The sequence below is a fragment of the Thrips palmi genome, unplaced genomic scaffold (assembly GCF_012932325.1).
Source record: "Thrips palmi isolate BJ-2018 unplaced genomic scaffold, TpBJ-2018v1 HiC_scaffold_3, whole genome shotgun sequence".
Classification (NCBI taxonomy): Eukaryota; Metazoa; Arthropoda; class Insecta; order Thysanoptera; family Thripidae; genus Thrips; species Thrips palmi.
In genome coordinates, this window is record NW_023144630.1 from 6041974 (window position 1) to 6061469 (window position 19496).

Below are 19496 nucleotides of genomic sequence, written 5' to 3' on the forward strand. Positions count from 1 at the left end.
CCGTGAACCACTCCGTGAACCAGTTGAATCGTCGAGTGGGATCAGCGAGAGAAGTCGAATCTAGTCTCGATGTCTCGATCAGACACTTTCCCGCCCGATTCCTTCGCCTCCGGAAGCAAGCCGCTCCTCTGTCTCTCTCTCTCCCTTTCCTTCCTCGGCCCATTTCTCCACTTTGCTCAAAACACGCGCGTCCCCGTCGCGCTGTCGCGTGGACGCTGGGGAGCGCTGCCTGGCGGCTTGCGAGGTTAAAATTGTGTTACAGCCTTTCATTAATTTATAATTTATACCTCTCCCCGTGAGGAAGTGTCGCGTGCTCGACACTCTCCCTCCCGGAGGTTGTCGTGTGGCATTGGCCTGAATTTTTTAAGGAAAAATTGTAAAAGGAAAAAAAAAGCTGCTTGTACAGAAAGGAGTTAGGATCTGGAATTAAGTTAACTTAAACGCTGTCAACGTTCCAACGTTCACCGGGAACCATCTCCGGTTAGCTCATAAGGACCGCCGTCCAAATCGTCATCATCGTCATCATCATCGTCATCACTTCATCATCATCGTTCATCACGCTTCATTTGCCATATTATCAAGGTTCGCGCAATTGCAGAGCTGTGCCCTGACCTTGTTAGAACTCATCATGTCATCAGTAATCTTATGTGTTTTTATAATAAAATACTATTTGATAAATTCTGCTTTCCAATCTTATAATTTCGTACCTTGGGACTCTAGAACAGGCCTACGGTGAGGTGACCGGTGACACGAGCAAAACTTTAAAAGAATGTGAACGACGGCGAGAGCATTCACATTTGAATGTTACGTTTAGACGGGATTTTTCGGTTACCCGATGAGTAACCTTCACGAGAAAATAGAAAGTATAACTTTCAAAGACAAATATGACGAACGTGCTGAAAGGTTTTGTTGTCCGCCGATGCGTAGCCGTCAGCGAGAGCTAAGCTTGCCTTGCACTCTATGCGGGAACCTGGGCATGACTCCGCTTGAATAGACTTTTGGTGCCTCAGGGTGCGCTTTCTTCACACGTCAGGAAAGCTCTTCGCGACGGAGATACTGCCGGCTTTAAAATACTCGCGGAAACCTGGTACCGGTTGACAGAGCCGGCGGCGATACTCCGCGCTCTGGTGTTGTCGCCGGCGGCCGCCAGGTGGCATCACCGTAGCGGAGCTCGTGGAGCGCGTTCGAATCGCTTTCAGGACATCCCTGCGGGAACGAGTAACCCTTCGCCGCTGCCTCTGCCTCGATAGTTCATGAATTGAAAGGAAAATGGGCGGAGGATTTGAGTTTCCCACTGTTTTTTGATCCGCATTCTATCTGGGAAGTTTCTGTGAAGACACCCCCTTCCCCGAATCTAATGTCAGACCCGTTCGGACGCGGCCCACTTAGGCACAAGTCAGCAGGTCAGCAGCAGACGCTACGCTCTAGAGCAGAGCCATTCCGGTGTTTACTTTTGAGTCTTGCAGGCTTTTGCGTCGCGAGACAATGTTTGAAATTGTGTCATCGGTGTGACTGCATATGTGGGCTCATGGCTCTGAAGACGGCTTGCAAAAATGTGAGGTGTTAAAGTTGTTTTCGGTTGGGTGCCTGCACAAGGTCCTTATCTGCTGACTTGACAAGGAGATAACCTGTTGGTGACCATTATTTTGGTAATGCAGAAAGATGGTTGTGGTAAACGGCAAGAGTACCCTACTCGTTCATACTGCAGTGAAAGAGGAACCAATTAAAGTCAGTATTGATGACACCACTACTGCAGAAGATGTATGCATCAAAATTTCTAAAGATCTCAACATTGGTCCTGTGGCAAGATATCTGTTTGCTCTTCGCTTACCTGACAAGAATGTTTTTCTTGGTCCAAATATTCTACTCTCCCTACTTAAATCGAATGCTTTCGTTTTTCGTGTGAGATTCAAAGTTCCACAACCTGAACGTCTGGAAGCTATTGATGTGGGTGCATACAACTATTTCTTTCATCAAGCTCGAAAAGATTTTGTCGATGGAGAGGTTCCTGATATTTCATTCAAGAAAAGAGACCAGAAGAAGGAGGCTCTCGGACTAGCAATCACTGACATGTACCTCTACAAGGTAGAGAAAGGAGTAGAGATATCAGCAGTTGTACAAGATTACAAAAGGTTCTTTCCGAAAGAAGTTCAAAACCATCATTCCATATTCTTAAAAAAGCCTATCCGAGAAAATCTCTGTAGGATAGAAGAGCACAAGCTGGAATCTGTGTACATTAAACGCAGATGGATTGAGCAGTTCAGAGAGATGGCACCCTCTTACCTAACAGAGGAGTTCACTGTTCTTCCTGGTGATGGTAGTGAAATTCGTTCACTATCTGTGCGAGTAGATCCTTTTAATGAGCAATGTCCAGGTATTCAAGTGAAACCTGATGGGAAAAAGGATGTAAGTTGCGCTTCAAATTGTTTTTGTGCAAGTAATAAATTTTTTTCTAATAAATTTTCATTTTCTCATTCTAGTGGGTGCATCTATGCAGCATTGAAGATCTATGTTATGTGGCTGTGAAGTTTGACAATACAGTAGAAATATCAAGAAAGAATGGCATACCATCTCATATGAAATTTCCCTGTATTTCCATAATGATATCTTTTGTGAGTTTGCTAGATGGTTACTATCGCCTGATGACAAACTGGACATTTAACTTGTGCAAAGAAGTGCGGACACCATCACTTCAAAGACTTCAGTCAACAAGTTGCCATGGGCCTGTTGGGTAAGCCACATGCAAAAGTTTTAACATTATTATTGGAAATGGTAATGCAACATTTAATTCATTTTTGGACTTCTCTACAGAATGGAGTTTTCTTACACAAAGTTGAAAGAAAAGCGAGACAATGACCCAGGCTGCTTCCTTTTGAGAGAAAGTGAATCAGATTATGATGTATATTTCTTAGATGTTTGTTATGACAGTGGGTGAGTAATGCATAAGAGCTGAAATCCAAATGCATTTCTTCTTAACTTAATTATATTTTTAACTTGCAGCACCAAAGACAAGCCAAAACTAAAAGCAAAGTCTTATAAAATAAATGTAGAATACCACATTGATGAAGAAGGTGGACGTCAAAGTATTTTTATTTTAGAACATGACAATAGTTCTTATTCTTCTCTGCAAGAACTAATAAAAACTCATCGTGCCCCTGGATCCAATATTTGGCTGAAGGAATGTCTACCACCCTCAGAGTTTGGTGAGTTGTGAGCTGTTGCCTCAATTTTTTCTCCTTCTCTTTTCCATAGTTTTCTATTGTTTTTGTGTCTTTTTGTTCAGAAACATCGATGCTACTTCTCTGCAGAAAGGATTCCTCACAGGATGATGACTCAAAACGTCTCTCATCAGCCCCACTGGTGATCGACTTCCGCACCATCCGTGTATCCAAGAGTAAGATCCCATACAAACCTTATCTAAAGTATTAATTTTATAAATGGGACATTTAAATTTACTGAGGGATATATTTCAGGCCGCTACGTAGATCAGTCAGGTAGCATGCTGAATATGATGCATGCCACTTGGAGGCAGGGAAAATCCAAAGATGTCAGTGTTCTAGTCAAGACACTTGAAAGACAGCACTATGAAAATCATCCTCTTGTAAGCTCTTTTTCCCCGTTGTTCATATTTTTCTCTTTTTCGTTGTTTAGTGTGTTTTCTCCATCATATCTTTCATTTCAGGTATTTAGCAACAACTGTGATAAATGGTCATCAATGGCAAAAAATTGGGCATTTTTACAATCCTCTTGCGTTGCACGTCTCCTTGGCATTGTGATTAACAATCCTGTTTCCTTGGTGCTGGAGCATGTTGCCTTTGGCCCGCTTGATTCATATCTCAAGGAAAATCGACAAGTCATAAAGCCCATTGATCTGGTTGAAGCTTGTGCCAATCTTGCATCTGCTCTTTGGCATCTTGTGAGTTTATCATCTCAATATAGTGCATGAAATTTTCTGATCAATGGCTCATTCCATTTAATTTTTTTCTTGTTTTCTAAGGAGGAGCATGGTATTGTCCACGGCAACATACGATGCAAGAATCTGCTTCTTGCTACCCATGATGCACAAAGCTTCTCGGTCAAGCTTGCAGATCCTGGACTTCCTGTTTACACATATTATGAGTGAGTTTACTGCTTCATGAAACACATGGACATTAGTATTTGTCTTCTACTTCATAATTCTTTTTTTTTTTGTTTTTTGTTTTTTAAGCATTCACTGGATTCCTCCTGAGTGCTACCATGATTTGGAAAGTGCCCAGAATTCACCACTGGCAGATGTGTGGGCCTGTGGCACAACCATGTGGGAAATATTTGCACTCGGAGATTCTATACCAGACCTATCAAATGTGGAAAGTGTCAAAAAGGTAATTGAAGAGAAGATGCATGTAATTTTATTTGAATTATGAGGCACTGATTTTATACATGATTGTGCTTTTTGCAGCATTATCTAAGTGGAGGAACTCTACCCTGCCCTCCACTCTGTTCACAAGACATATTTCAACTTATAAAAGAGTGCTGGGAAGTTGATGCAAACAATCGAAAGAAACCACAAGCAGTAATGCGAGATATCAACCAAATATTTTACCAAGGTACATTCACAAAATTCAAAAGATTGTTACTTTTCTGTATTGTATTCTTCCATTCATTGGTTTGCCTTTGATTCTAGTTTTCAACTCAAGACGGACTCATTCATATTCAGTGGCCTTGCCGAAGCGGTTCAAGGAGCAGGCTGAAGAAACATACAGTATTAGTGAGTCGGAAATCAGCATGCTGTCTGGTGCTACGGGTGTGTAGTTTTTTTGTGGATAGTGTGAAATTTTTTGCTTACCAAACTGTTTTACTGTACTGCATTTCTTTACTAATTATTTCAGTGGAAACTTTACTGGATTCTGGAGGAGGAGGTCGTGTTATTTCTGGTCAGACATTTGCTGAGAATATTTCTCACAGCAGTGAAAGCAATCTGTTTGGAAACTGGCTTTTGGGAGATTCTCAAGTGAGTCAGATTTTGAATTGAGAATCTAATTTGGTTTATGCCATTTTCACTAATAATTTACATTGTTTTTCTTTTGTACCTACTAGGAACACCTTCTTGGCAACTATGAAACTATGACCCCTAATATCTCAGCAATGCTCTCAAATATGACCTTTTCTACTGTGACAACGTCTTTAGAAAGTATGTCCTCTGTATTTGAGTTGGGCCCTGATGTCAATGTAGTGTTGCAAGGACGTATTGGGCAGGTGAGCAAGTAATTATAAGATTATCTTTGTGCATAGGCCCATGACTTTATTTATTGACTGTCTTATTTCTTGTTTGTACAGGGGTTCTATGGTGAGGTTTACAAGGGAACATTAGAGCGGCTGGATAGTAGTGAGACTGAGCAAGTAGCTGTCAAAAAGTTGAGATCTGATGCTCTGAGTACAACATTAGCTGATTTTGAACGGGAAATTAACATCATGAAGGTGACCTATCTTTTTAAAACAAACCATACATTTTTTTCTCATAAATATTATCTTTTTGCTTGATATTTTGCCTTTGTTTGCACAGACTTTGGAACACCCAAACATTGTACAAATAAAAGGTGTTGTTCATGAGCCAGAAGTCAGTCTTGTTATGGAGTTTGTCCAGCATGGCTCTTTGAAGAGCTATTTGAAAATCCATAATGAAAAGCTCCTTCCCGAGAAACATCTTCTGAAATTTGCTCTTGATGTCGCCAAGGTACATATTTGATTATCTTTTTGCCTCTTACTCAGACTCAACTGCTTTGCTATAGATATTTCACCACTTTCTTCTTTTCAGGGCATGGAGTATCTGGGCCAGAAAAATATTGTCCACAGGGATTTGGCAGCTCGTAACATTCTCGTTTTTGATGAATTTAATGTTAAAATATCAGACTTTGGTCTTGCTCAGGTCATGAGCCAAAATAATTACTACATAATGACATCCAATCGAGAACTACCTATCCCATGGTAATAAAATAATTCCCTATCAACTGAAATTATCATAAATTTTGTTTTAATATTTTATTGATATGAATTACAATTTCTGTTAAATTTTGTTCTCAGGTATGCTCCAGAAAGTTTACGGGATGGTAAATTTTCTCCCCGTTCTGATGTGTGGTCCTATGGAGTTACACTCTATGAAATGTTTTCACTCGGAGAAGAGCCAAGACTTGCATCATGCACCAACGAACAGGACCATCATGAACTTTTGAGAGTGTTGGACAAAGGCGACAGGCTGCCCTGTCCGCCGCAATGTCCACAAGCTGTTTATGTCGAGCTGATGACCCCTTGTTGGAAGTCTGAATCCAGGGACCGGCCCTCTTTCAGTGAAATTTGTGATATCATTTCGTCAATGAGAACTTTAATGTAATGTAGTGTGCTGTGTTATATTTTATTTGAATACTGTGATTTAATTTTTCTTATTTCATAGCAATTTAATTGTTGTTTTTACCTCAGTATTGTGACATTCTAGCGGGTATGTACTTAATGTTTTCGTGTCATTAAATATGGTATGGTATTGCTCAACAGTCATGTCTCAATGTCATTACTCAACACCTTTATTCAATGTCAGTCTTATCTCTCACATAATACAACTACTTAATAAATAGGCCCTGGTGGGTTGCCCGCCTACGCGGTGCCATTTCGGCCCTAGACGGCCTTTTTCTGGCAAAAAACTGGAATGCTTGGAGCATGCGCTGCGTAGGTAGGCAACCCACCGTCCACAGCTTGTGGAACTCGACCAGCGTCACGGAAAAAGTCATTTTCACGCCAAATTAAATGCGTCAGAGACCATTGGGCACCGGGCACCTGTTTCCTAGACCCATGGCAGCGTTCCATAGGAACTTCAGACAAATCGGAGGCGGTCGACCATTTTCGTTGAAAAAAATGTACGGGGCTAGAGTATATTCACTGAGGACAAACAAATGAGAAGGAGACAACACTGGTAGATTTCATGAGTTCTTTATTAAAATTCTGTTTTGATACACAGGTATAGCAGCAAATGAGTTTAGCGTGTGTCGGAATTAAGTGAGATGGCCTGTCGCTTGCATGGTTATTTCCACCATCTGGAAAAGATGAGGTCGTTAGGGTTGCAAATCAATGGAATGTCATCCTGGCATGAGAAACTCGAGTTCATAGCAAGCGTGGATCCGGAGGGAAAGGGGGGGGGGCACCTATACAGCCGCCTGAAAGGTAGGCAAAAAAAAAACACACTTTGCCCCTGTAAGTAGGCAAAACGTTGTAGATGCCCCCCCCATAAAAATATGTCCGCCTCTGGATCGGCCACTGTTAAACATGAAAACGATCCGCAATCTGGCTTGGGCGGTGCACCATCGTCTCACCTCGACGTTGGGCGGGCTGGCCAGCGCGAAGCACACGGCCCTGGACACGTCCTCGGCCTTGAGCAGTCGCTGGATCTCGTCCTCGGGGATCGAGCTGCGGAGGTCGTCTCCGAACATGTCGGTGAGGACCGGGCCGGGGCTCGCGCTCTGGAACACGAACGACACTGAGGTACGGTCGGACAGCAGGCGGATTCCTTACGTGATTAAGACCGCACCGTACAGTGGGCCAGAAGACCGGTGGAGGCGGCCAAAAATCTAGACGCTTTTAGAGATCCAGAGTCGCTCAATGGGACTCGAAGCGAACGTGTGACCCCACCAATGGAGTGCTCTCCGTACGAGGAATCCACGTTCGGTTCGAGTCCCATTTAGCGACTCTGGAGCTCAAAACGCGTCCAGATTTTTGGCCGCCTCCACCGGTCTTCTGGCCCACTGTGTGCCATACCGTGACTTTGATCCTGATGCCTTGGCTGTGCATCCTCTTGAGCTCGCACCGCAGGCCCTGGCAGATGGCCGTGACGGCGTGCTTGGAGCCGGCGTACAAGGACACGCTGAAGTCGTCGAACACGGGGACCACGTGGCCAAGGAAGCTGCAGCAGCAAGCAGTGCTTTCGTCGCCGTCTCTCTCGCACTCATGGGGCTGCCCCTAGGCTGCCCCTAGAGGTGCGAGAGAGACCGAGAGACCAGTTCGGCGACCAGGCACACAGTGGGCCAGGAGACCGGTGGATGCGGCAAAATTCCCAGACGCGTTTTGAGCTCGAGTCGCTAAATGCGACTCCAACCGAACGTATGACCCTACCAATTGATTGCTCGTTCGGAACGCGATCCATAGGTGAGGTCACACGTTCGGTTCTAGTCCTGTTTAGCGACCTCTGCAGCTCAAAACGCGTCCAAAATTTTGGCCGCCTCCGCCGGTCTTCTGCCCCACTGCGAGGCGCACCTGTTGATGTTGACGATGTGGCCGTCGCTGACGGCGTGCTTCTTCATGCTGTTGATGGCCTCCCTGCAGCAGGACGCCATCCCCAAGACGTTGGTGTTGATGACTGCCGCCATGTCCTCATTGGACATGTCTGGAACGCACGCGTCATGATGTGAGGTGAGGCGAGGCGCCAGTGGAGGCGCCGGCGGCCAAAACTCTAGACGCGTTTTGAGCCCTAGAGTCGATGAATGGGACTCGAACCGAACGTGTGACCCTACCAATGGATTGCTCTCCGAATGAGGAATTCATTGGTGGGGTCACACGCTCGGTTCGAGTCCTGTTTAGCGACTCTAGAACTCAAAACGCGTCTAGGGTTTTGGCCGCCGCCACCGGTCTTCTGGCCCACTGTGCACCGATCGGCCAGCTGGCGGAGTGGGGGCGGCTCGACTGACTGGCTTCACGTCTTCATTATTAACGAGTCGAGCGGCCCCAGTAGGTCACGAGCTCCGGGATGGACTCGATGGACTCGTGGTGACTGGGCTGGTCAAAACCCCGGAAGCGTTTTGAGCTCCAGAGTCGCTGAATGGGACTCAAACCCAACGCGTGACCCCACCAATGGATTGCTCTCCGAACGAGGAATCCATTGGTGGGGTCACACGTTCGGTTCGAGTCCTGTTCAGCGACTCTGGAGCTCAAAACGCGTCTAGAGTTTCGGACGCGGGCGCCGTTCTTGTGGCAAATCCACTGCGCGCGGCACGCACCTTGGATGCTCTGCGCGATCATGACCCCCGCGTTGTTGACCAGCACGCTCACGGCGCCCACGTTGTCGTCGATCCACTGGAAGGCGCGCTGCACGTCGCCCATGTCGGACACGTCGCAGCGCACCGGGATCAGCTCGCCGGCGCCGTCCGCCGCCAGCGCCTCCGCCAGCGCCTGCAGCAGAGAGAGAGAGAGAGAGAGAGAGAGAGAGAGAGAGAGAGAGAGAGAGAGAGAGAGAGTGAGAGAGAGGGAGAGAGAGAGAGAGAGAGAGAGAGAGGACTGTTCTCGTACTCCTGTCTCTCTCGCACTCCCGCGGCGCTCCGTCGGGGTGCGAGTGAGACAGAGCATGCTAGCGAGCAGCTAGCGCGGCCTTGGCACGGAATGGGACTGCATAACCGCGGGAGGAGCAGTGCGCCGTAATGCGTGGAACGCAAGTCTCTGTGGCGGCTAGTCAACACTGCTTCCTCTCAAACGGAAGTTCTCTGCAGGGTGAGCCAGAAGACCGACGCAGGCCGCCAATACTCTAGACGCGTTTTGAGCTCCAGTGTCGCTAAATAGGGCGCAAATCGAACGTGTGACCCCACCAATGGATTCCTCGTTCGGAGAGCTATCCATTGGTGGGGTCACACGTTCGGTTCGAGTCCCGTTCAGCGACTCTGGAGCTGAACACACGTCTAGAGTTCCAGCCGCCTCCACCGGTCTTCTGGCAAATCCACCGAGCTCGGCCGCCGGCCACACTCACCTGCAGCTTGTCCTCGCGGCGGGCCAGCCCCACGACGCGCATGCCGGCCTTGGCGAGGTCCTGGGCGATGGCGCTGCCGATGCCTGCACTGGCCCCCGTCACCACGGCCACGCGGCCTGCCCAGCGGTCCATGTCGCTGTGCTGCTGCTGTTCCTGGTGTGCCTGCTGCCCGGCCGCCACTCGCTTACTGGGCCACGCCGAGCCAGCCGCGCGGCCGCCTGGAGTCCAGGCTGTCCAGGCCTTGGAGCGCCGCCACGCCACCACACCGCTGTGTCTCCCGCGCACTCATGCAGGGGGAAGACAGCGCAACAGCCTGATTCCGTCGCTCTGTCTCTCTCGCACCCATAGGGTGTTGCGGAAAGGTGCGAGAGAGACAGACCGGCGAAGACGACTCTCGGAATCAGACTGCTGCTTGACGTGGACGAGGATCAATGCACAGTGTGCCAGAAGACCGGTGGAGGCGGCCAAAACTCTAGACGCGATTCGAGCTCCAGAGTAACTAAGCAGGACTCGAACCGAACGTGTGACCCCACCAATGGATTCCTCGTTCGGAGAGCAACCCATTGGTGAGGTCACACGTTCGGTTCGAGTCATGTTAAGCGACCCTGGAGCTCAAAACGCGTCCGGGAATTTGACCGCCTCCACCGGTCTTCCGGCCCACTGTGCGATGGGCCATTACTAGTCATTACTGGAATACGAAATGACGATCCGATTCCGGTTCGAGGATCGGCCGTTCCGTCGTCATCACCGTCATGCCATCCGCTTATCTGCAGGCTGCTTCCGGAGACGGACTTTCTTCGCTCCGTCTCTCTCGCACCTGTAGGAGGCCACAGGAGTGGGAGAGAGACGGATAGCGGCCTGTGGTACAGCTTTTCTAGCCGGTCGAGCTTCATGAAATATGTAGTTATCTGGCCACGCAAGATGCGCCAGGTAGGGGATTTCGTCGTTCGGGGTAACTTAAGAACAGAAAACTTCAGTTCCCCCCAAAAAAAGTTCAAAAAAATATTTAAAGTGACTATTATCTTGTGAAAGATGTGATTTGCGATGCGAGTGTCTCGCATGACAACAAAATTAGGAAACCAAATTTAAATATGATCGTGTCACAAGTTCCGAAAGCTCAGAGTTCAGAAAAAGGCGCCAGGACTGAAGTAGGAATCCCCCCGCACGAAAAACGCCCGACCAACGCGGGGTAGGCAACCAGTTGGCCCGGGCGTCAAGCGGCACTGCCTACCCTGCAGTCTGCAGGCGCCCGGCCTGAGGCAGCTGCCTGCGCATGGACCGCGGGTCAGATGACCGGCGCATGGGGCAAAAATTCTAGACGCGTTTTGAGCTTCAGAGTCGCTAAATAGAACTCGAACCGAACGTGTGACCCCACCAATGGATTCCTCGTTCCGAAGGCAATCCGTTGGTGGGGTTACACGTTCAGTTCCGAGTCCCATTCAGCGACTCTAGAGCTCAAAACGCGTCTAGAATTTTGGCCGCCTCCACCGATCTTCTGGCCCACTGTGGCCTAGCACGCTGGGGGTGTAGGACTCCAGGCATCACCACGGATAATTGGGTACTTGTAAGAGATGGAAACTGTAAAGGCAATCACCAGCATTGCCTGGGTGTGAATTGCTGCACGGTTGGGAGGTGGAAGATAATCAAGAGAGAACCAAAAATTTTCCTGACATTTATTGCCATTAAAAGACATCAAAAGAGAATATCCTTCTTCCAACAAAAAATAACCGTTCAAAGGTTACAGGGGCATAGCAGATTAGAACTTTAGGAGACAAAGGGATAAATTTAAGTGAAACATAATGGCTCCTCTTAACTGGTGGTTTATATGTTTAGCAAATTAGACTAATTCATAACATACAAAGCTGGGACACAAGACAAGACTGTGATCCATTATGAATGACCTACAAAAGAAACAACCACAAGACAACAAGATATATAAAGCAAAATTTTCAGTCTCATACAACTATAATCACTAGTATTTATCAGTAATATGGTACTTTGAGGAAAAAGTATACATAAAATGATGTTTACATCATCTAAAAACAATGTTAATGAACAATACTGTCTATTTGATAGAAAGTAACAAAATAGAACAACTTACACATTTACAAAGACAATATTTAAAAAATAATTATCTAAAAAGAAAACACACCAAAACCCAAGTTTTTAAGTTCGAAATCACAACCCCTATCCTTCCAATTGGACAATGCCATTTTTATCTCATTTTGAAACACTGACCTCATCAATTATTTCAATATCATCATCGTCGTCATCATTTTGAACAAGGGATTCAACATTGCTAGTTGAATTACTTTCGGTTGTATCAGCCTGGTCTCTAAATGTGTCGCCCATTTCTACAAGTGATGACAGGAAATGTTCCGGAAAGTCACTAGAGGAGATGACTGCCTCAGCTTCCAGATCGTTGATGGAAACTTGCGGACTCATGACCGACTCCACTTCATTTACGTCTAAGGTATCATCATACATTGCATTCTGAGATCTTGCATGTTCCTGTCTTTCCAGAAAGTTGACAATAAAACTGTCATTCCTTTGTAATCTTACCACACAAGGTTTGATATTGTACAACTTTATCAGTTCTGGGATTGTGGGGTAAACCATTACCACATCACTACCATTGCTGCTACTGGATTCAAGTCTTTTCCGCTTAGGTGCTGGTGTAAGACTAACAGAAATAGAGTTGGGGCCATTCCTCTTATTTATTATGGCACCTACAGTGTGAGTGATGCTCTTAGAAAGGTCACCAATCTGCACAAAGCGACTAGCACTCGACTTGGGTCCAGGAAGTCTGACTGAATAGGAGACATTAGACACCGACTGCGGCTGTGGCTGCCCTGCCCTAGCAGCAGGGCCAAGCATAGTAGCTAGAGGTGGAGGATTTGTCCTAGAAATGACTCTGGGCTGAGCTGGTCGAATTGCTCCAGCTTGGAGAGAGGCACTGTTTACTGGAATCAAGACTTTTTCCAGAGGTTTAGAAAGTTCAACATCATCGTCCCAGTCACTAATTCCTTCCTCCTTACCTAATCTGAAAGGATCAACAGAGGTTGGAGAGTTCCTCATTTTCTGCACACACCACTCCCTACAAGCATCTTTTAAAGTGGCATTTATTTTCTTGAAACGCTTTTCTGTTCTTTCAGAAAGTTTTTCCAGCTTTCTCCCAAGACTCATAATCTTCTCAACATCCTGTTTACTTTTTAGACTGTGAAATCGTGCTTCAAGTTCTCTTATTCTTTTAGTGAGAGCGAAGCCCACAGCTCTCACGTTATCAATTCCATCCCGGTACCATGGAACCTGGTCAAGAGCCTGAATTTGTTCCATTGAACGCACCCCATCCAGATTGTTGATAACGCAAGCTGGGTTTCTTACTGCAGTCCTGGTTGGAGCAGGGTTTTGGGGAACGGGTGGATCAGTTCTCATAAAGGGTGTTTGAAGTCGAATGGGTGCACTATTCCTCAAAAGCGAGGGACCTCTGAATCTCGTAGCCACTTGCAAGGGCACACTATTAGGTTGATTATTGATAGGTAGTAAACCCGGACGCATCATATTTCCTTGTCTCACAAAGAGTCGTGGAGGTTGAGAGTAGACGGCCCTTACTGTTCTTGGTGGATTGGTTTGAAGCAAAACAGGTCGGGGTTGAATCTGAACAGGCCTTACCGGTGATTGAAAAGAACTGACAGAAATTTGAGGACCAAGTCTTGGCATAATTGGTTTTGCTAAAACTTTAGGTTGCAATCTACGAGGTTCCTCCAACACTGACTGAACAAACTGAGATGGGTCAATATACTCATCTTCATCTGCTGCAGATCCTCTAACATGCTGTTCCCCACCTCCAAAAAGAAAATGACCCAACTGCAATCCATTTAAATTACCAGGAAGACTGGCACTGGGATTGATGACTTTGGATTTGCTGGGAGGTTTTCTCTTTTTGGTTTGTTTAGGGCAACACCGGCTTTTATCATCTTGAAGTTCTTGAGTCTTCCTGCTATCATTTCCACTCAATGCATCCCTGAAAAGGGGTAAAGGTGTTAGATACATAATAATTCACAAGAAAAGAAATCTATAAATTCATAATTAAATGTCAATATCCCTTGCAACTTACTTCTTCCTTTTCATAGTATAGGTCAGGAGTGCCCAGCACACAGCACGTAGTGGCCAGAGAATTTCATAATTGCACAAAAAACAAGCCCAAAAATTTGATGCAACAACAGAGTTTAAGTAATCTTCTCCAATATTTCTCCTAATACACAACTGCATAAAACAAAACCAAAGAAAAATTAGAACAACAACTTGTAAATCTGTCAGCCTACTCACATCAATATTAGTGGTACAATAGAAATTCTAAATAATACCTGACAAAAGACGTTGGGGCAACTACTGCAACAGATGACTTGTCCACCTTGTCCACACCAACGACAAAATAGTTCTGAGCCATCAGAATCTTTGCTGAACTTTCCTACTCCATAAAATGTGCGACACTTGTTGCAAATAAGAACTCTCAAAACTTTATGTCGGTTTCCCAGGTGAATATAATTTGGTGCTGCACCAATGTGCACACCACATGCTGTGCAATGAAGACGTTGATTCAAAACAGTATCAACACCCTCTGAAAACAGAACAATATTCTTCATATTAATGTCCCTTCAAACAGCAATTCGTCAAAAGCATTATTTCAAATAGATCCTTACCCACAAAACTTTGATAGTAAGAAGCTAATTCTCTAGGAGTGACTCTTAGTACATCGTCATTGACTGTAACAGACGGATCTACAACAGACGGAGCTAACTCTGCACCTTCCTCATACTGCCACTCCTCATCTGAAACCAACCATAATTAATTATTCATATGACAGGTTCAAAACTACAAATAGACACTAAATACGATGTGGAACTCACAGATTACAGATTCTTGTGAATCCTCCATCATCTCTATCTCATCCACATATCTTTGAGTTTTATTCCGCACTGCACCTGTTCTTGTTCTAGTTAAACGGATGTTATCTGCACCATCAGCCACTACGGGTGCATACATGCAAATAAACAAGGCAATTAACAACATTGAACAAATAACTGGAATGAGAAACGAAAGTAAAACTGTTTGCTTGTTAATTACCTTCCTTTTTTGGCTCCACCAAAAACTCCTTATCTAAGGCAGTTATCATAGGTGACAGTGGTCTTGGAGTATCTGCTTCTACTTGGTCATTGTTTGCTGTGGAGCAACTCTCTTCCAAAGACGCCTCAATGCCTTTCTCTAAACTAGCACTGAGATCATCTAAGGTTTCCATGGTTGAACCACATTCAGCACTCTCATCAACATCTTTATTTGAAGATGACATAAATCCACCCGTATTTTCTGAGACAATTGCCTCTGAGGGGTTATCAATTCCATACAGATTGTCTAACTTGTTTCCATCCTCATCATTTTCAGAGGTGACCTTGTTACATTGCCCTGTAGCATCTTCTGAATTATTTGATAAACCTTCATGATTTATGGAAGACACAGTTTGTGAACTTGACCCACCCTCAAATTGAAGAGGGTCAAACAAGTTCGCTTCATCAGCATTTCCAGAGGAAATTTCCTCATTATTAGAATGAGGTACATCATTATTGTCAGGTTGACAAGAAACTTCTTCACAGTTAGAATGAGGTAAATCATTGCTATCATTTTGACAGGGGAATTCTTCATTGGTAGAATGAGATACAGCATTGCTATCAAGTTGCAAGGGAAATTCTTCGCAGTTTGAATGAGACACGGCATTGCTATCTTGTTGGGAGGAAACTTCTTCACAGTTCGAATGAGGTATAGCATTGCTATCATGTTGCGAGGGAAATTCTTCACAGTTTGAATGAGGTACAGCATTGCTATCATGTTGAGTGGGAAATTCCTCACAGTTAGAGTGGGGCACAGCATTAACATTTTGAGAAGGAAATTCTTCACTGTTAGAATGAGGTACATCATTGCCATCATGTTGAGAAAGAAACTCTTCAGTATTGGAATGAGGTAGATGGTCATTGTCAGACTGAGAAGAGAGCTGCCCATTGTTAGGATGAAGTATGCTTCCACTTCCAGATTGAGTAGGAGATTCATTTTCAAAAGGATCACACGCGTCAACAGTTCTAGGCATGTTTTCCACAGGAGTAGGATAGAAATGGCCAAGAGAAAATGTTGACAAATTCACTTTTTCACATCCATTACTTGCTGAATAAAGATTGGTATCAACTGAATCATTTGGAACCATAACAGGAAACAGCGGTTTAGAGTTACAGTCTAAGTACTCCGAAGTATTTGGAAAGTTTCCCATACTATCAGGAGGTGCATGTTCATTTCTAGTTGAAAATAAATTACTAGGACTGGGAAACTCTGAGGGTGGAACTTGAGCAGAAAACATTTGTGACTGAGGCATATTAGAGGCAAACTGTTCTTCCTGTGGCTGGAAACTTCCTGAAAATGGTAGAGATGAAGCAATCTGATTGGGGAACTCTGAGCAATACGATTGATTTCTCTGATCGGTGGAGTTAAAATTTTGTCCCTGGTTGCTTTCAAAGGCTACATTATGGTCTAGAGGATTGGAAACAGGCACATTGTGGATATTGCTTGATGAAGCCTGTGAGTTGCCACCCCCGAAATATCCATCGGTCATTGGGAAATTCTGTTGTGACAATGTCAAGTTATTCTCCCCAATCCCATGATATGACATGGTGGGAATCTCATTGCTATCCTTGGATGTATCATGAGGAAAACTTGGCTCCATATTAGCATTCTCATAGTCTTGTCTATCCATGGTAGATCCAGCAAGAGGACAGCATCCTTAAATCACACATCCTGCAACAAATTGTGTTATCAACAATCATTCATAACCCAAAAGCAGAATATGAAAGTGTATAAAAGGTGAAGATAGAAAATGACGCTTCTTTTCAAAGTAGAATACACACGGAAATTTTAAAATGAGTACAAATTCCCCAACTGTACAATGGAACCAAAATGGGGCAGTCGGGTATTCATTCAAAATGCAGCGGGGACAACGCGCCGACAAAGCGAACACGGTAAAAAAGAATAAGTTTCATTGCAAAAGACTAAAGAAACTTAAATCGGGTAAAGGGTTCAGGCCTAAGAAGATATCCTAACCTCAAGAACACTGTTTACGAAAGCAAACAACCGCCAAAACAATAGTATATTTTAAAGGCAGCAACAAATCACAGGAAAACGGGGGTTAAGAATTACTCACAGAGTAAAATAGGCAGCGAATGAAAGGTCAGCTTCCAATAAACTACGTTCTAAAGCACCACTTGAGCAATAATTTGCCGAAACTAGATTAATTTCAAGCAGCCGCCATGGTTGTTTGCAACCACACTTACCACCTTCTCCATTGCTGTGGCAGCTTGAAACAGACAGCAAACATATACCGTAATAAATACGCGTAACGAACTGCCGTAGTTCGATTACAAAATCACCAAGCTAATTTTATTTCTATAGATGTTCTTTCAAAAGAAGAGGCTTGTAAATGACAACGAAAATGACGTGCGCAGCTGGCAGCATTGGATCAATGCATTCCCCTTCAAGCCCTTTCTGCTCCTGCCTTGGTCCAGAAAATCATCATGCGTTCAATTTTGGCAGCGTGACCGGTGAGATTCGCTTTTTCTGAAGCCCTAACCATTTCAAAGAACGAAATGCACGCTTCTGAAGAGGGAATGCTCTACGGGGGAGAAGGGCTCCCAGTAGTTTCGGCCCGTACGCTGGCGCCATCTATGGCAAGACGGCTAACTTCACAGACCTGCTGGTTTTTCGGTTGGCACACATGAAACACCGGCTCCTTCCAAAAAAAAAAGGAGGAAAAAAGGAATCGTGCTTCAAAACATTCTCCCACAGCCAAGCACGAGAAGCTATCTACAAACTCCAAGACGCAGCCAGACAGCTTGAAACAAACCTGGAAAAAAATAAGACCCAATTAGCACCAGCAAAATCTCAGTTCATGTTGTTTACTAAGAAGAGAAAGATACCAAATGGACTACCAAATATTATCCTGGCGGGCGGAATGGTACCTAAAACAGAAGAAGCAAAATTCTTAGGAGTGAAACTGGACAGCAAACTGAAATGGACAAACCACATCCAATACATGGTAGCCAAGATGAACAAACGGGTAAACTTCATAAGATCACTCTCAGGGCACTGGTGGGGAAGCCACCCAATGACCCTCATCAGAGCCTACCAAGCCCTAGTGAGAAGTGTCACGGACTACGCGGCCGGAGTCTACGACCCTACAACAAAAAAGAACTGGAACCACCTCGAGCTACCCCAACGACAAGGACTAAGAGTCTGTCTCGGAGCCATGAAAAGCAGCCCAATTGTGGCCATCCAAGCAGAAGCAGCACAAATGCCGCTCAAGAATAGGCTAAACATGCTCACAGACAGAGCTATCCTGAAATGGCATAGCATCACAAACCACCCTGTGATTAACCTACTGAACTCATGGGCTGGCGCCCACAGAACAAAAAGAAAACAACTGCTACTAAAAAGATTTGAAAAATTCCCAGTTGACCCAAATCAAATTGAAAAAAGCCCAGTGCCAAAATGCTACTCAGTCCAGATAGAAAAACTCACCTCCACCCCCGAAATAAACATTAATTTTCCCCCAATACCCTACGTCGCCAAAGAAAGTGAAGATGAAAAGGAAATATTTAAATACCTGATTAAAACGACATGGAAAAATTACCACATCCTCTCCACAGACGGATCCAAGGGCAACCCTGAAGAAAATGTAGGAGCTGCAATGGTTGACTACTCCGGAAGGCCCATCAAGGCAAAGATGCTGAAGCTACAGCCAAACACGGAGATTTATGAAGCTGAGGCAAAAGCCCTCCATTTAGCCCTCGTACACGCTGAAGAAATTAATCCTGGACATGGAAAAGAAATATTAATTTTAGTTGACAACAAAGGCTTACTATTAAACTTAACAAACTTCATCAGAGAACAAGAATCTTCAACAATATCAGACATCAGAGAAAAACTGGCAAACCTTGAAGAGATTGGCACGAAAGTAAAACTAAACTGGGTCCCAAGCCACAAGAAAATAAGCCCAAATGAATTAGCAGACTACTTTGCAAAGCTAGCAAGAAAAGCAGGGAAAGAAGAAAACGCCCCACAGCACTATTCTACCTTCTCAAATAAAATAAAACATCAAACAGAACAGGAAGTCCAACAGAACTGGGAGAATCACCCAAAAGGAAGGAAAAACTACAGAATTCAACCAACCTTCCCAAAAAGACCATGGATAGCTAAAGCACCGGATCAAAATAGAAACACCCTGGCAACAATAATTAGACTCAGAATAGGACATACCCATTGCCCAGCCCACCTCCATAGAATCAATGCAATACCATCCCCAGTGTGCTCCAGATGCGGAGAAATAGCCGACGACAACCATCTGCTCAACAACTGCAAATTCACCGACAAGTCAGCATTTGAGGACATACTGAAGGCAGAAGGCCTCGAAACCCAATACCCTGAAATCTTCAAAGTCCAAAAGCAGGAAGAAGTGAAAACTGTGGCAGAAGCATTTAAACAGCTTCTGGCGGCAAATAGCCACCTCAAGCTATGAGAAAATAACAAACGAAATCAACACCCCGGGACCCACCTATACAAGGCGGTGAAACCGGAAAGAATAAAACTCTGGCCTACATGCCCAAGGGGCAGGCCAAAAAATTATTAACGGATGTCCCCCCCCCCTTCA

The 19496-nt window shown here is 44.9% G+C and overlaps 4 protein-coding genes across 5 annotated transcripts; 2 read left to right on the plus strand and 2 right to left on the minus strand.

Annotated features, from left to right (window-relative positions):
• The first annotated feature begins 1208 nt into the window (after nucleotides 1-1208).
• Nucleotides 1209-6524, plus strand: LOC117648278 (tyrosine-protein kinase hopscotch). The gene is made up of 17 exons (XM_034390713.1): nucleotides 1209-2406; nucleotides 2481-2731; nucleotides 2812-2931; nucleotides 3001-3203; nucleotides 3284-3394; nucleotides 3474-3601; nucleotides 3683-3916; nucleotides 3998-4119; nucleotides 4208-4361; nucleotides 4439-4586; nucleotides 4664-4783; nucleotides 4869-4990; nucleotides 5077-5235; nucleotides 5317-5457; nucleotides 5543-5713; nucleotides 5795-5964; nucleotides 6061-6524. The coding sequence occupies exons 1-17, from the start codon at nucleotides 1663-1665 to the stop codon at nucleotides 6365-6367; spliced, it is 3405 nt and encodes a 1134-aa protein (XP_034246604.1). The 5' UTR covers nucleotides 1209-1662; the 3' UTR covers nucleotides 6368-6524.
• Nucleotides 6525-6941: 417 nt separating this feature from the next.
• Nucleotides 6942-9912, minus strand: LOC117648672 (farnesol dehydrogenase-like). Its single transcript, XM_034391327.1, has 6 exons — nucleotides 9755-9912; nucleotides 9015-9186; nucleotides 8275-8404; nucleotides 7780-7924; nucleotides 7338-7484; nucleotides 6942-7061 (listed from the first exon to the last, which is right to left on the minus strand). Exons 1-6 carry the CDS (start codon nucleotides 9884-9886, stop codon nucleotides 7020-7022), a joined length of 768 nt encoding a protein of 255 aa, XP_034247218.1. The 5' UTR covers nucleotides 9887-9912; the 3' UTR covers nucleotides 6942-7019.
• A 1499-nt stretch (nucleotides 9913-11411) lies between these two features.
• Nucleotides 11412-17473, minus strand: LOC117648668. 2 transcript variants are annotated; one of them, XM_034391323.1, is made up of 7 exons: nucleotides 17125-17473; nucleotides 14882-16591; nucleotides 14665-14784; nucleotides 14458-14586; nucleotides 14122-14375; nucleotides 13872-14020; nucleotides 11412-13778 (listed from the first exon to the last, which is right to left on the minus strand). In XM_034391323.1, exons 2-7 carry the CDS (start codon nucleotides 16548-16550, stop codon nucleotides 11975-11977), a joined length of 4125 nt encoding a protein of 1374 aa, XP_034247214.1. In that variant the 5' UTR covers nucleotides 16551-16591; nucleotides 17125-17473; the 3' UTR covers nucleotides 11412-11974. The 2 variants fall into 2 exon arrangements, with proteins under 2 accessions (XP_034247214.1, XP_034247213.1); XM_034391322.1 differs by having other exon boundaries at nucleotides 16995-17127.
• Nucleotides 17474-17564: 91 nt separating this feature from the next.
• On the plus strand, nucleotides 17565-19486 carry LOC117648462. Its single transcript, XM_034390967.1, has one exon. The coding sequence runs from the start codon at nucleotides 17565-17567 to the stop codon at nucleotides 19362-19364; it is 1800 nt and encodes a 599-aa protein (XP_034246858.1). The 3' UTR covers nucleotides 19365-19486.
• The last annotated feature ends 10 nt before the right edge of the window (nucleotides 19487-19496 follow it).